General features: G+C 38.4%; 1 protein-coding gene across 2 annotated transcripts; it reads left to right on the plus strand.

Annotated features, from left to right (window-relative positions):
• The first annotated feature begins 2,571 nt into the window (after positions 1 to 2,571).
• Positions 2,572 to 14,348, plus strand: SLC30A6 (solute carrier family 30 member 6). Of its 2 annotated transcripts, none has more exons than XM_052684251.1 (14): positions 2,572 to 2,678; positions 3,473 to 3,559; positions 4,380 to 4,464; positions 5,369 to 5,411; positions 6,208 to 6,273; positions 6,702 to 6,782; positions 7,982 to 8,017; positions 9,072 to 9,166; positions 9,966 to 10,014; positions 10,838 to 10,957; positions 11,228 to 11,330; positions 11,611 to 11,658; positions 12,204 to 12,272; positions 13,830 to 14,348. In XM_052684251.1, exons 1-14 carry the CDS (start codon positions 2,676 to 2,678, stop codon positions 14,325 to 14,327), a joined length of 1,383 nt encoding a protein of 460 aa, XP_052540211.1. In that variant the 5' UTR covers positions 2,572 to 2,675; the 3' UTR covers positions 14,328 to 14,348. The 2 variants fall into 2 exon arrangements, with proteins under 2 accessions (XP_052540211.1, XP_052540220.1); XM_052684260.1 differs by lacking the exon at positions 2,572 to 2,678 and adding an exon at positions 2,977 to 3,170.
• The last annotated feature ends 1,151 nt before the right edge of the window (positions 14,349 to 15,499 follow it).

The following is a 15,499-nucleotide window of genomic DNA, read 5'->3' on the forward strand; positions in this document are numbered from 1 at the left end:
TGAGTCTAGATGCTCATCCTAAGAGATGACCAGATGAACAATAGATAAAATATTTTAAAATAGTATTTTCTTTTAAATACTGTAACTGTAATTCAACAGGACACAGAAGTAAACTAGTTTCCTGCAAAGACAGAATCATCTAAAGTACGGGGAAATGTGTATTATATTCTTCCTGCTTCTCTTGTAAATTGCAAATTGTCTTGGTGTAAACTGTTTACTTTGTCAATAACTACCTCCTGAGTTCAGCAATAATTGACAAGGTAGACATTCCTCCAGTGAATTAAATGTATTGGTTAAATGCTGTGGCTTCTGTCAGTACTCTTCAGTTTCGTCTTTTTGATTTGTAAGTTCTTGACATGATGTCTGGAAACAGGTGATTAGTTGTAAGACTTTGTCTTCATAAGAAAACATTTCTAAAAGTTTTGTTTCAGAGACTGGCTTTGAAGAAGATTAACTTTTTTCATAGTTGGTTAATACAGGTTTATTCTTTCAGGATGCTAAAGGCCTAGTCTTGGTTCTGCAGGGTTGTTCTGGTTTTTCGCATTAGAAGTGAGAAGTACTTGATCTAATGCTTGCATAAATATCGAAGGGGCTGAGAATGTGGAAACTGTTTTTGTCACAATTCAAATTTTTATTCATGTCTTCATGAAGGGCTACTCAGTGGCTTCAGAAATCCGGATTTAAGTGACAAAACTGAAAGATGGAGGCGAATCGCTATGCCCTACCATGTTAAATACAGTGAATGACTCCTGTTTGGGATGGGGTTTATTCATGTCTTTTGTTGTGATGAGGGACTTTTGCTTCAGTGTTCCCTAAAGAACTTTTTCTGAAATGTTGACGACCACTTTATTAATAAGCAATGTAAGACAGCATGATGAGCAGTCGCATAGCATTAGCTTCACAATAAAATGTTGCGTTTATCCTTTTCTTACTGTTCTTGTCTGTTTAGATAGATTGTCTGTTTTCAGATAAAATATCCAAAGCTGTGAGCCTTCTTGTTAAACCTGAATCTGATTAAATTATTACTGCCTTAATAAATAAGTAAAATCAGGTGTTGTATGCCTACTGGATGATGGAACAATAAGTATGTAAATATCTCAGTTTCTAAAGGACTTAAGTTCTTAATACTAATGTAAGCAAGGGCTGCTTCCTACATTAATTTACTGAAAATATGCTTATCCTAGTCCTGCTAAATCACAGTGGAAAATAAGAGCTGTTATGCTAATTGTAGTTGTTGTGGTGAACAGTCCTGAAAACAGCAATTTGCACCAACTTACTTTGCTTCAAAATGCATAGAGGTTACAAAAATCCAAGCAGACACGGATTCTTTGAGAGACGGTGCACAATTAAATTTAGTGAAGAGCCAAGAAGCTCAAAACAATATCCTAGTACTTGCTATATTGGGATCTACAGAGATTGTGGATTTGGCAGGATATCCTGATCTAAGTGTGCCAGACTCATTAAAAAATGAATCTTCTCTCATTCTAGCCAAGATAGCAAGACTGTGTGCCTATTATCAGATGCAGACATTGCAGATGGAAATCTGTTTATTTCTGTATCTTAATGCCTTAGGGTTGCCAGAAAATGTAAGGGGAAAAAAAAATATTTTTTTCACTGATGCTATTTCAGAAAGTTTCCAAATAGTTTATCAACTGTGAAATCCAGCATCTTTCCTGCAAGAGCACATGTGGCTTGGGAACAGGCAAGAGTTATGCAACCCTCTGTAAGTCATTTTTCATTATGTAATGGTAATGGAGAAAATATTACTTGGTGGTGAAGGCAGAAAGATAGAATTTAACGAAAATTCACCGCAGCTCATGTAAGTGATTTATTGCAGGTGCTGTGGTGTAGCAACAGAAAAAGGCAGTGGGAGTTAAAGAAGGCTGGGACTGCTCTCACAAGCCAAGTGTGTTGTTTTACCCAAATATTTTTAAGGTTTATTTTATTTTTGCAAATGTATGTTGTAGGCGCAATATGTTCTTCTTATAATGTAACGTTATCAGTGTCAGATCTCAGTGATTTCTAAAAGACCTCAAACTTGCCTTGGTTGTGCAATATCGTGGCAGGCCATTAGTTCTGTTATGTGTAAAAATGCTTTGCCAGTAGGTGTGGTGTGTATCTGATCTGAGCTTGGAGAAGAAAAACAATGGGGGAAAAAAAAAAAATCTGGTAATGCATCAGCACCGAAGTTACCAAACAATTTTTGTGGCTTGTACCATATGTCCACAATGTTACCCCTACCGTTTTTGGGGCCGCAAATTTGTGGTTTTAACTCCATGACCTGTCAATATTGCCGGGTGTATTAGATATATTTTTATTATTTTGTATATATTTGGATAAATATTTCATATTATATATTTATAATATCATATATTAAATTATAATTAAATATTATATATTTAATTGAACAAGAGGGCAGAGAAACAAAGCCGCCCGCCCGCTCTGAAGTCGTTGTGGAGCGCGGTACCCCGCAGCGAAAGCGGCGCCGAGGGTAAAAAGGACCTGACGGCCGGGGCACGTGAGGAGCTCGTGCCGCGCCCAGGCGGCGCTTTCACTATACGTCACATCCGGTTCCACGCGCGCCTGTAAGGGTCCGCTCGTTGCCACAGCGACGGAAGCCCCCTCCGCCTCTTCCGGCCTCGCATGGCGCCGTCTTTTCCGGTGCGGGGAGTACTATGGTGAGCTGGACGCGGCAGGGAGAGACGGGACGGGCGCCGCGCGTGGGAGCGGGGTGCTGAAGGGGCCGGGGCGCCGCTCCCGGGCGGGCCGGGGGGGTTTCGGCTCCGAGCGCGCAGCGCGTCGTCTCTCAGCGCCTCTTGCGGCTCTTCTCTCCCGCCCCGCTCCCGGGGCAGCCCCGCCGGGCCCGCGATGACGTGGCCGCCCGGGTCCGCCCCGCTGCGTCGGCTCGGATCTCCATGGGCACGGCCCGGGGCGTCCCCGCCGCAGGTGGCTTCTCCGGGGCAGCCGTGGCCGCAGGTGCGGGCGGTCCTTGGCGTCCTGGGGAGGGCTCGGTGATGATTTGCATGGAGAGAGTGTAGTAAGTGCTGGGCTTCTGCCCCGGGGAACGTGCGTTTGCAGTCTGTGATACTGCTTGATACTCGTGGTACCGAAGAAAACGTGGGTGTGCCTGCAGATACTGAGAGCAGCGTGAAATACAGCTTTGTTGACAGGTGTGTCTGTAAACCGATTGAGTCTGGTTAGGTAACCAGCTTAGAAGCACCCCTCTGTCGTGAATGCTGGTTTGTGTCCACGTGAAGTCAGTCATCGTTTTGTAGTAACAGGACGTGTATTGTTATAAATAAAATTGCTGTTGAGAGGCACAGTTCAATTTAATGTTAATTATATCAACGAATTGGAGTGAGCTTTTGTTATGGAAATAGTTCATATGTGAAGGCTTGGTGTTTTTGTTTTTTTTTTTAAATTTAAACTGGGGTTTAGGTAAAATATTTAATTAAACTTTACCTTTCTCAAGGGGACAATACACCTGTTCCGCAAATCACAGAGGTCATTGGTTGGAAAGCTAACACATGAATTTAGGCTGGTTGCAGCAGATAGAAGGGTGAGTATTTCTTTTGAAAATAAATAATAAATATGTTTGCTGTGGTAAATTGAGATACACTATTAATTTAAGCAAATTATGGAAAATATATTAAACACATAACTGTACTTTTAAAAAGAAGTGATTATTTTTTGAATTTAGTTTCACGTGGAGCTTATGCATCAGATATTATCACAGTAACATTGTCTGCTATAAATACGTTTGTATGCCAGAGTGTACAGATACTGCATTATTATTAGTGCTATGAATAGTAAGGATGCTTTTCTATTTTTAAATTGAGTTGAACTTTCTGTGAAGTTGGAGTCTGTCCCTGACAATTAATTTTCCCCAGAACTGTGCTTATGTTTAATGCATTAGGTAGAACTGTGAGTTGAAGATGCACAGGTGTTCTTGGGACCAAAGTTGTAGCATAGAGAATGGAACCTGCTTAGGTCTTTTGGCTGTCCTTACTTACTTACTTCTCTGTCAGAACTGAGAGCAGGAAATAGGAAGGTGTCATAATTCTGTCTTGAAAAGTCATGTAGAATGTGCTACAATTAGATGCACGTGCTATGGAGGGGTGTTTTTTCAGATTAAAAAAATGTAATACGTAATGCTGTTTGAAAATGAGTTTGGAGACAATCTGTAAAATTAAACTAAAATATGAGATTTTTGCCCTAAAGTGAGTTGTATGTTTGTGGGAGAAACAGAGAGAGTTCTGTTTGCATGATGAAGTGCTGCAGTATTGTGTTCTTGTTTTTCTTTTTTGAAACAGCATAGATGTATTTTTGTCTTGTATTTTACATCTTCTGAAAATTTACACGTTTATTCTCCTCAACAGTCCTGGAAGATCCTGCTGTTTGGTGCTATAAATTTAATATGTATTGGCTTTCTGCTAATGTGGTGCAGCTCTACGAACAGCATAGGTAGGTGGCTCTCTTGCAATGAAGCTTCTAACAGCTACACTGTGTTTCTGCACTCATGAAGCTTCAGAGTACTACAAATCAAAGCTCTGTGCATATTGGAGTTGGGTGACTGAGAAGCCAGGTTTGGAAGTTGCCTCCTTTTCATTTGCCGTCGTTGTGGAAGCATTTCTTGCAGAGAGGTGTGCAAGGATTTCCAGACTTCTTGTTGTTTTTTTTCTATGTAGCATCCTCTGTCTATAAGACTGAAAAAACAGAATTCTAAACTAGTCCTCCAAGCTGTTCCTTATAGAAGTAACACTAGCAACTCAGAGATATCCTCATTTGCAGTTGGTTGAAGGCAGCTGTAGTGTGGCAAAAACATTCTCTAATTTCAGGAGTGCCTCTTTTTAATGTTTTGTATTTTTCCTGTTCTTGTACAGAGGCTCCAAGATGCTCCCTATCAGCAGTACTGAAAGTAGAATGCCCCATATTTTCAGTTTGTAACATAAGTTTTCTTGCTATTTTAGATGAGTTAGAGAAGCAAAAATAGTGAACCTACTTTTCCCTGCAGTATTGTATGTAAGAGATTTCTTGCTTTGGTGAAATGTGTTACAAGAAGGTCTCCCAATTTCCCTGTGTTTAAGACCTTAGTCACAACTATTTATTCCTGGTAGCTGAATACTTTCTGTAGCTGGGCATTTAGTAGAATTTGGATTGTCAAAATCAACCTGTTCATGGGGTGAGAAATGCTTCTGTTTTCAAAACATTCGTATTACGTGCACAAAAAGAGAGTACTCTGCAGTATCAGCAGAGATGATTTGCTTAGATAGAAAATGGCATAGAGATGCAGTAGGGGGATTTAGCAGAAGAATACAAGTGACTGAAAAATTATAAGTTTAAAATATTTGCTTTTTTTTTTTTACAGCTTTAACTGCTTACACATATTTGACAATCTTTGATCTTTTCAGGTGAGTTTTTCCCACTTAATTTTACAGTTTATTTGTGCCTGGTTTTGTTTATTTATGTACATAGAAAATGTGTTTATGAACACATATCAGTGATGGAACACCAGCTGGTTTAAAGATAGTTTAAATGAATGTAAAATTGTACATCACAATAAATAGATGAGGAACGCTATGGCTGTGTGACAACGATCAGATTCCTGTGTTAATTTCATAGACTTTTGCTTTGTACTCTTCATTTGTAAGTGTGATATCAGACAATATAAAGAAGATTTTCTCAAAATACCTTTCCCTGCTAGATAGATTTAGGTCTGACCTCACGTTGCCTCTGGTATCCCTTCAGAGAAACTCAGTTTGCATGCAAAATAAACACTATTTGTGCTTGTCAAGATGTCAGTGGAAACTGCATTACATTTGGGGTTGTGACAAACTTGATTTAGGCTGAGTGATGTGCTGCATTGGATGTTGATGGTGGCCTTTGAAAGTGCAGCATGTTGTCAGTATGACATTGGCAGTCTCCTGATATAAGGACTTAGACTGACTTCCAGTTTCCTAATGTTTCTGCTGTCCATTTTCTGGGGACAGCTTAGATGTCTTTCCAGCATCCCTTCTGTTTCCAAACAGTCTTTTCTGGATTCACTGGAAACCTCATTGGGATGGAGATGAAAGGGTTGAGTTCATGGTAAACTGTTACATTTGATAATTCAGTTCTGATGGCTGGTGTATGTGCGTCTACTTTGGAGTTTGTGAAGGCCATACTTGTTTATTGCATTCTAATTCTCCCCTTCTTTTTCTTCTTCAGTTTGATAACATGTCTAATAAGCTACTGGGTAATGGTGAAGAAACCCAGTCCAGTCTATTCATTTGGGTGAGTACTGTTAACAAGATTCAGTGTTTGATAATACAGCATTTGATTCGTTGTTGGATATCCTTGCTTATGTTCTGTAACAGCCACCACAGAGAACTGATACGTGTAAAGACTGGTTCTCTGAAGAACAGGCACAGTATGCAGGAGGAAAAGGAAAGGGAAGAAACAGGAAAAAGAGCTGAGAAATGTGTAATTTTAAGCTGGAAATTGTAGTCTGTCTTCTGTCAGAACAAAGGCTTGTTTGTGGTAATTGGAATTCGGGCTTAATTAAAAATTGTGTTATGTCGTGAATTTCCGGTTTCTCCTCCTCCTCCTCTCTTTCCACTTGAAAGAATTAGAAATAGTAGGTCTATTCCATTGCTTCTCTATAGACTGCAGTGCATTCAGAGAATTGTTGGAAGTTCTGTAACTTAATTCGTAAATTTCAGGTTTGAGAGGTTTGAAGTTCTAGCTGTATTTGCTTCTACGGTTCTGGCGCAGCTTGGTGCTCTTTTTATACTGAAAGAAAGGTAGGGATCTGCATGTTTTTCTTTGATTTTTCTTGCATAAGAAGATAGTCCACGTTGAGAATGCGTATGCATTCTACCAGTGCTATCTGTAGTGATAGATTGTAGAAAAAATATTGATAAACCTAACCTCGAATTTCTATTATTACTCTGCATGGGAACTTGAAATGAAATGATAGGAATTGATAATTGGAATTTAACAACTGTCAAGGAAAAGACGGTGTTTTTAGGAATGATATTTTCCAAGCACTGTTAGGAATTTGATGTAATGTGTCTCCCTGTGCATCTTGACTTATTAAGCTAATTACTGAAGAAAACTTTTTTTCCTGTAAGTTGCACCGTGAAGTGAAGCAACTTAATGTGTTAAGGATCTCAATGTTTAAGCTAGCAATTTCATCAGTCCCACAAAATTTGCTCTAGCTTTAATTTGATGTACAAAAGGTTCCAGGTGTAGGTGGTGTTTCAGGTGTTTAGCATCAAAAATTATTTAATTCGTAAAAAATGAAAAGGCTTTTGTTAACACCTAGAATGGAGGCAACTTATCTTCCTTTTCCCTTTTGGAAGGTTTTATTTCCTCTATCAAGGCATGTATCAACAACGTAGAAATGTTACAATGTTAGTTGATCTTTTGTCCCAGAATACACTGGAATGGATTTTAATAATGAGACACCATGAAAGCCTCCAACTTTTCTGGCACTGGCTTTAGGAAATTCCCTAAACTCATCCTAGGTTTTTCTTTGTTACAGCTGAAGGTTGTTTCTTATCTCACTGGTGGGTAAAAACACAACAACTTTGTATCCCCACCACAGAATCCAACCTCTGCTTTGTTTGACCTTAGTGAGAAGCTGTAAGTCAGGGATTTCAAACTCTTTGTTCTGATTACCTGCAGTAACAGTGGAGAGAGTAGCAATACTTTCTGACATGTTCATTTACAGGCATCTTTTTAATGTGTAGACAATACCTATGATCACTGTTGTGTACGTGGCATAGTGTGGAAATAATTGGAAAATTTATCCTGCTTCATCTTAGTGATACATATTTTCATAATTTCAAAAACTGATGTGCTTGCTTAAGTAATTCATTTCCCCAATATTATATCTGTTAGTTTTGTGTGTGGATGCTATTTTTTCAGAACATAAGTATGCTTCAGTTGTCAAGTCTTTATTGTATAATGTAACTCAAATTTTCCATTGTTTTTGCAGTGCAGAGCGATTTCTGGAACAGCCTGAGATACACACGTAAGAAATTATGTTGATATATGAAATGAGAGCTTTTTCATTTTCCCTTTGTATTCCTATTTCTTAGTCTAGCATGTTGTAGTGGAAGTGCTGAGTCATGACCTGAACCAGTGCTTGAGCACCTGGTAGGAAGGCAGGGCCAACCCAGGAGGAGCTCAGCTACATGCAGTGCATCTGAGTGACTGGAAGGAGTGCATCCTGGCTCCTCGCCTCCCCCAGACCTCATTTAAGGGAAGACATTAGGCATTTGCTATCAATTGTTCTTTGTCTCCTATAGTTTTACAAAATTTTAGAGGTAGGCAGTTAATGTGGCTTTTTTTTTTTTTCTTTTTTGACATTTGGAGGCTGGATGCAGAAAAAGCACAGGTTAGTGCTCACGCTGTAGGAAAGGCTCTCTGTGAGCATGCAGGCCTGCTGACTGGCTTCTCAGTGCATTCATAGTTTGCAAAGTGTTGTAGTGTCTGCTGCCTCTTGCTAAATCATGCATTAGGAGGCCTGGTATGTTGGAGGGAAAGATGCTGTAATCATTAGGGAACTGGATTTATTACAAAGATGATGATGATGATGACTGCAAAGAACATAGGAAAGGGAAAAGAAGGGGTAGAAGATGTGGTGAAATAGTAGTTCTAGTAAAGAGTAGGGGCCTTGTGCCCTTTCTGTAGGAAAACAAATATTATTTCTGCTAAAGGGACAGTATATTTATTGAACTTCAAAGAGCTGTGTGTGTAAATATACAACTGCAGGTAAGGCGTACATGTTTGTGTGTATGTGCATGTGTACATACACACGTGTGCAGTTAGGTACTCAACATGATGAACATCGTGTTCAGTGTGATGTAATAATGCATGATATTTGGAGATTTCATTTTTTCCCCCTGGAATGCCAGTATGCTGTCAGCTATTAGACAGCATGGTAATTTATCTTACTTTCACTTTTGATTTCAGTGAAAGCTGCTAAGAGACGTGGGTATGGCACTGTTAGCAGTAATTACAGCTTGGTTTCATGTATGTTGTTGATAATGTGATATAGCTATCCTTTTTTTTTCTCTCCCTAGGGGACGACTACTAGTTGGTACTTTTGTGGCTCTTTTTTTCAACTTATTTACAATGCTTTCTGTGAGGAATAAGCCTTTTGCTTATGTCTCTGAAGGTATGTGATTAAAATATACTAAGAATTAAGAAAAGGTTTTAATGTTCCCTTTTTTGTGATGGTCTGGTAAACTTCCTTAACTAGCTGGTTTATGTTACTATTACTTCTGAGCTTAATGCAGTTTAGGATTACATTCCAGATTTCATCACTGGTTTGCTTACATGGCTCTCAGAATTTCTAGGTAGTTGTTGCTGAAAACTGAGTGTCACCATAATGCTGAAGTGCCCTTTATTTTTTATCTTCTAAATTCAAGGTTGTATTTCAAATTTTACTTTAAAAACATTTTGTTGGTTTATTCATGGATGGGAAAATAAATAATAATTTCTCCCAGTACTTTTACCTCCCACTTTTCCACTATAAAATAATCTTGCAAACAGTCTCACTAGCTGCTGAGACACTGAGTATTTTGAATGCCGGTCAAGTGGGAGAAGTTGTTCTTTCCATGCTGTTCTATATATTTTGCCATACACAATGCTTCATTTCAGTGAATGTAATTTTGTGTAAATTGTGTAATTATAATTACTATATGTGCATTATACTTTATGTGAGGTAGAGATAACTATGTTGAATGTAACCTGAAATTATATTTGTATTTAGTCATTTCAGGTTGTTATATGAAACAAGCATTTTACTTACTGCCTAGAAAGGCCAGGCTTTGTATTGTTAATATGACAGCAATTCTGCTGAGGTGCATTAGTTTATTCACAGTGTAATAGGTTCTTCCCTTAAAATAAAACTTGAAGTATTCCCTAAAATGGTTTGCTTTACTTGTAGTCATTTTATTAACTTTCTTTTGAAGCTGCAAGCACAAGTTGGCTTCAGGAGCACGTTGCAGATCTCAGTAGAAGGTAAAGCTCTGTATTTTTTAGCAGTTAACTTCTGGGTGGCAGTGTTGTTTTTTGTGCATAATAGCAATTTTGAAAGATGTTGAGACAAGAGCTGTTGCATTTTAGGCAGCGTTGTCTATTGATCCAACTTGTGGACTCCAGCCAAAGCATCATCTCTCATATTTCCAAGATGTGTCAATCTCATAGGAATACATCTTTCTGTATAACCTTCCTTTTGAATGCATTCAGTACATTGTATATAATTCTCCTTGGAAGGGGTGAGGTAAACTAGCTTTGCTTGGTACAGATCTGACTGCATTTCTCAACACCTGTTACCTATCTGGTCAATATATCTTAGAGTGATTTTTTTTTTTTTTTTTTTACTCTGTATAACAAGCAAGCAGCTGGGATGATTGCAGTTTAAGTGTAATATGTGAAGCTGGCTATGGAATCTCCTCACCTATCCAGCAGAAAACTGGAGAGCCTGTGTCTTCCAGGCGCTGATTCAAAGTTTCTTATTCATCTTAGCTTTTAACTCTCCTGCTGTACTCTTATCTGAAAGCAAGACAAAATCATTTTCAAATATTTTTGTCAGATATTAGAAGTGTTTACTTTTAGTTATATGTACCTTTTTGAGTACTTATGCTGTTGATGTGAAAATATGAATCCCAAACTGTTGTAAAATGAGCAGAGTTAGAAGGGCTTTTAGGGTTCTTGGAGGTATCATTTGCTGTGACTGCAGGGTGTCGCATTCTGAAGTAGTGGGTCTAACTCTTATGGTTTTTGTGGTTTGGAAGTAGTAATGAACAACTAGCTAACAACTGCTTGTTTGCTTTTGTTTCAGTATTTGTGGAATCATCCCAGGACTGAGTAGCATCTTTCTACCACGGATGAACCCTTTCGTCTTGATTGATATTGCTGGAGCTCTAGCTCTTTGCATTACATATATGCTCATTGAAATCAAGTATGTATAGTTGTTTAATGAAATTCATTTTATATCCATTCTGAGGGAAGTTGCTTTTTTTTTACGTGCAAAGAGTGTTCTCATCAAAAGCTGCATTATGTATGAATGAATTTGCAGTTGCATTAATGTATTTGCCATTTCTCAAAGATACATAGTTAAGATCTTCTCAATTAGTATGTAGTTTCATCTGATTTTTTTTTTTCATTCATTTAAAGTCCTCATGCCTTTCAATAATAGCACTCCCTTTTTTTCCTTATTGTTTTTCTTCAGCAATTACTATGCTGTAGACACAGCGTCAGCTATAGCAATAGCTTTGATGACATTTGGTACAATGTACCCCATGAGTGTCTACAGTGGGAAAGTACTGCTCCAGGTAAGGCACTATTGCAAAACTGTTTTGGGAGGATTTCAGTTCTGTTAAACGTCCTTATCTGTTTTAAGGTTGTAAATGGGAAATGTTCCAAGAGGAATGTTTGATAAGGGGCCAGAAGAATTGTAAAGACAGTAAAAGCGTTCAGCATGAAGTAATAAGAACGCGTTGTGTCATGTCCTTGGGCTTGTGTAGGTAAACTGGTCTTAAATAAAGGCTCTATTATTTAATCAGAGCCAGTTAATCTTTAGTGTGACTTTTTTTTCTTTTTTTTTTTTTCAAGACAACCCCCCCACATGTGTTTGGCCAGTTGGATAAACTTCTTAGAGAGGTAAGAAGTCATTCACAGCCGGTGTTAAGTAAGCATTCGGGAGTATGAAGAGTTTTTATGACTAATCCAAGGTGATCCCTCAGAGATTTCTTAATTTTTTTTTTTCAATGTAGAAAATGTGGAGTTTATTATCTAAGACAAGTAGTGTCACAGAGGTGTCTGGCACATACCTTTTCTAGCGGTGTGTGTTGTTGGTCAGTTGATTCTTCTAAGTTTTAAGAGGCTTACCAATGTAAGTTGAGAGAAAGAGGAGTAAAGAATGCTGTTTACAGGCAGCATATCAAGTTTAGACGATGTTTCAGTTTCACAGTGAGAGCTACTTTAACCTGAGCTACTTATATCCACTTTTTCTGATGGATTTGGATGTTTAGAGGAAGTGGTAGATAAATATTTTTTTTTACAGTTAACAGATCTGTTCCATTTTGTTGCCTGGAAGCTGTTGTTTCGTTAATGAAAATGTTGGTGTTAAGCTGTGTGAATAAATATTCTAAGAAGATCTGAACTTTTCTAACTTCTCACATTTCTGGGTATTTGTGGAAAATTAGGTTTCAACTTTGGATGGTGTCTTGGAAGTTCGAAATGAGCATTTCTGGACATTAGGTTTTGGCACTTTGGTAAGTAATGTCTTCGTTGTCTTTAAAAAAAAGTGTATTTAAATAAAAGGAGTAAGATATTTCTTTTAAAGAAGAAAGAAAACAAATGCATTGAGTCAGTGCTCAGTCTTTTTCTGTGATTTATTAAAAAAAAAAAATCTTATTTTCTCCCACCGTATGTTTTTTTAAAGCGGTGTTATTGGTTAATTCTATTCATGTTTGTAGCAGCTCTGAATTTCAGACCTTATCCTGTATTTTGGCATTCCACACAATAGTAAAGACATTTTTCGAAACATGTTAGTGTAAAAAACCTCTCTATGAAGAGAAAAAACCTATGGACCTCTATGCACAAAAGACCTGCAGTATTTTCAGCATTTATGCATAACAGAAAAAAAAGTGCAATGCAACTACAGATGTACACTGATATTCTACTGAAAGAAAGAAGGCCTTTTTAGTGATCTAGAATGATCACAAACAACTCAGTTGTTCCTGAATTGATGTTGTGACAGTCAGAAAATTAGAACTGTTAGATTTCTTTTTATTATTTCTACTTTATTGTTCCATTAAGCTACTTTTTGGAAGGAGAAGAAAGACTTGGTTAGACCTTTGCTTGTACATTTTCTACTGGCACCTTCCAGATTGCAGTAGAAACTTCCAGAGACCTGAGTACGCTCTCAACTGCTCCATCTGACATAAAAATACCCTGAATTAGGAGAGGCTGTGAAGTATTTTTTATTAAGCATGAACAAAAAAAGATGTGAGGGGTTCATTTTGTGTACTTTTCCATCAGTAGTTCTAGGTGAGCAATGCAGCATTACTGAGAGGTAGGCAGGGATAGCTCACAGACACTTATGCTTTAAGGAGAAAGTCGGTCTGAGTTCCCTGAGGGGCAGTGTCTTTCCTTCATTCTTGCTAGTGGTTTCATTTTTAGCATCTGCTGTGCACTTTGTTGACTTTGCCTTCTGTCTGCTCCAGCAGCCTAGCAATGATACGTTTTCTTTCTGCAGTGTAGGAAGTTACGCACAAATGTGCTCAAGAACTTCTTTACAGTGAGGTGACGGAGCACTGGAACAGGCTGCCCAGGGAGGTGGTGGAGTCTCCTTCTCTGGAGATGTTCAAGACCTGCCTGGATGCCTACCTGTGCGACCTGCTGTAGGGAACCTGCTTTGGCAGGGGGGTTGGACTCGATGATCTCTGGAGGTCCCTTCCAACCCCTATGATTCTGTGATTCTTGAGTGTGAAATTGAGATTTGTCTGTGCTTGCTTCTTTGCTTGGGCCTTTTTTGTTGTTGCCTTTTGTTTTCATGCCATCACATGTATTTTATAGCTCAGTTTGAAGACTCAACTCTTCCTGAATAATGATCTTGATGTTGTTCATGAGGTCGACACATTAGCAAAGATCAGAATCTGTTCCAGTAATGGAATTCTTGGATATGCTTCCCAGTTTAGTTAATAATCTCCACTGAGAAAGGTCTTTGTGTGATTCTCTGCAGGATAACTTTGCTTCTTCTTGAATGCTTGTGGAGAACCTTATGAAGGTGCTAGTTATCAGCCAACTTACTCTTATCATTTTTTTAGGCTGGATCAGTACATGTCCGAATTCGAAGAGATGCGAATGAGCAAATGGTACTTGCCCATGTCACTAACAGATTATACGCATTGGTCTCAACCTTGACTGTTCAGATTTTCAAAGATGACTGGATCAGACCTACCTTATCATCTGTGCCTATAGCAAACAACATGCTGAACCTTTCGGATCACCATGTTATTACGATGCCGTCTTTGAAAGCTGCTGACAACTTGAACCCTATTACATCTACTCCAGCAAAGCCCAGCAGCCCGCCGCCGGAATTCTCTTTCAATACACCAGGCAAAAACGTGAATCCAGTTATCCTTTTAAATGCTCAAACAAGGCCCTATGGATTAGGCCTTAATCATGGACCCACACCTTACAGCAGTGCACTCAACCAAGGATTTGGAATACCGGGAGTGGGAGCAACTCAAGGATTCAGAACTGGGTTTACAAATGTCCCAAGCAGATATGGAACAAACACTCGTGGTCAATCCCGACCATAATAAACAGCATTATTTATTGTACTTAAGGGTATTGACTTATTTTATTACCCAATTTTTATGAACATTTGGAATGTCAAAGCATTCTGAATGGCTGGGAACAAGTGCATTGTTCATATTTGTGAAATGGTTAAATTGCTTTTTTTCTTTATGTTAACAGTAGCCTGCGTAATGCCACAAATGTTTTCCAGACTTATGATACTTTGCAGGTAGTTTTTATAGTGTCTACTTTCATTCAGCTTTCTACTCACTCTCCTTTTTTCCCCAAGAATGTATCAAGATTACAGCACAACTACATAAGAAAGTAAATTTGTGACAAAGTAATGCTTTTAACTAATGAGAGCAACTTACTGAGTGCTGGATGGTTGAGAGAAAAGGAAACCGCAGATGTGCAAGACTGTTTTGGAGGATGTTTTGATTGCTATATTAAGCCACGTTTTGGCAAAGTCACAATTAGTTTTTCCAGGGTTGCAGAAGTCCATCAGTTCTCATATTGTGGCCATTGTAAGGACAATCTGGCATTTCAGATTCTAATTAATTTTATAGAAATTCAGATGGCTCAGCAACCATTTTCTAGCTGTAAGTTTTCCACATCCATCTCTGATATTTCTTTTTTATTTAATTTCGGAATAAGCAATATACTGGGAAATAAAGGATTTCAAACTTAAGATTTTAGAAGCACCTCTTTTTTACAGTTAGCCCTGCTTAAAGATACAGAACAGATGTCTGTTTTGTTTCTGAAGCCAGTATTTCATTTTTTCACTATGGAAAGTATTCGCTGATTTGATTGTGACTTTGTATTTTGCTTCTTTGTATCTTTCCTGTAGTTTTAGGAGAGAGAGATTAGGTACTTCTCTGCCTAAGTTTGTGTCCAGAATACTGTCAGTTCTTACAGTCGGTGCTGGAGTGCTTAACATTCGGGGCACACTGGGAACAAGACTGCCTAACTGTCTCTGCTTTTGCATTATTGTTCTACTGTGCATATAGAAGGCCCTATTTCTTCACTGCCTTTCTCAGAAAGATTTTCCCTCTGCTTGTTTTTTCTGCTCTGCTCTGATGGTAATAGGGAAAGGCTTTGTAGAAAAAAAGTCAGCTTTTTTTATTTTTCTGTCCTCCCTTGCAATACGCATCTTTTAATTCCCCAGCCAGTACCTCCTTTGCATTTTCTTCTGCAT

Source organism: Tympanuchus pallidicinctus, unplaced genomic scaffold (genome assembly GCF_026119805.1).
Source record: "Tympanuchus pallidicinctus isolate F22 unplaced genomic scaffold, pur_lepc_1.0 scaffold1, whole genome shotgun sequence".
Lineage (NCBI taxonomy): Eukaryota > Metazoa > Chordata > Aves > Galliformes > Phasianidae > Tympanuchus > Tympanuchus pallidicinctus.

Bases quoted from the DNA above. Each gene is read 5' to 3' on its own strand.
- SLC30A6 (XM_052684251.1), top strand. The intron at 6,783-7,981 runs GTAGGGATCTGC...TTGTTTTTGCAG, and splicing joins CTTTTTATACTGAAAGAAAG to TGCAGAGCGATTTCTGGAAC. The intron at 11,331-11,610 runs GTAAGGCACTAT...TTTTTTTTCAAG, and splicing joins GTGGGAAAGTACTGCTCCAG to ACAACCCCCCCACATGTGTT.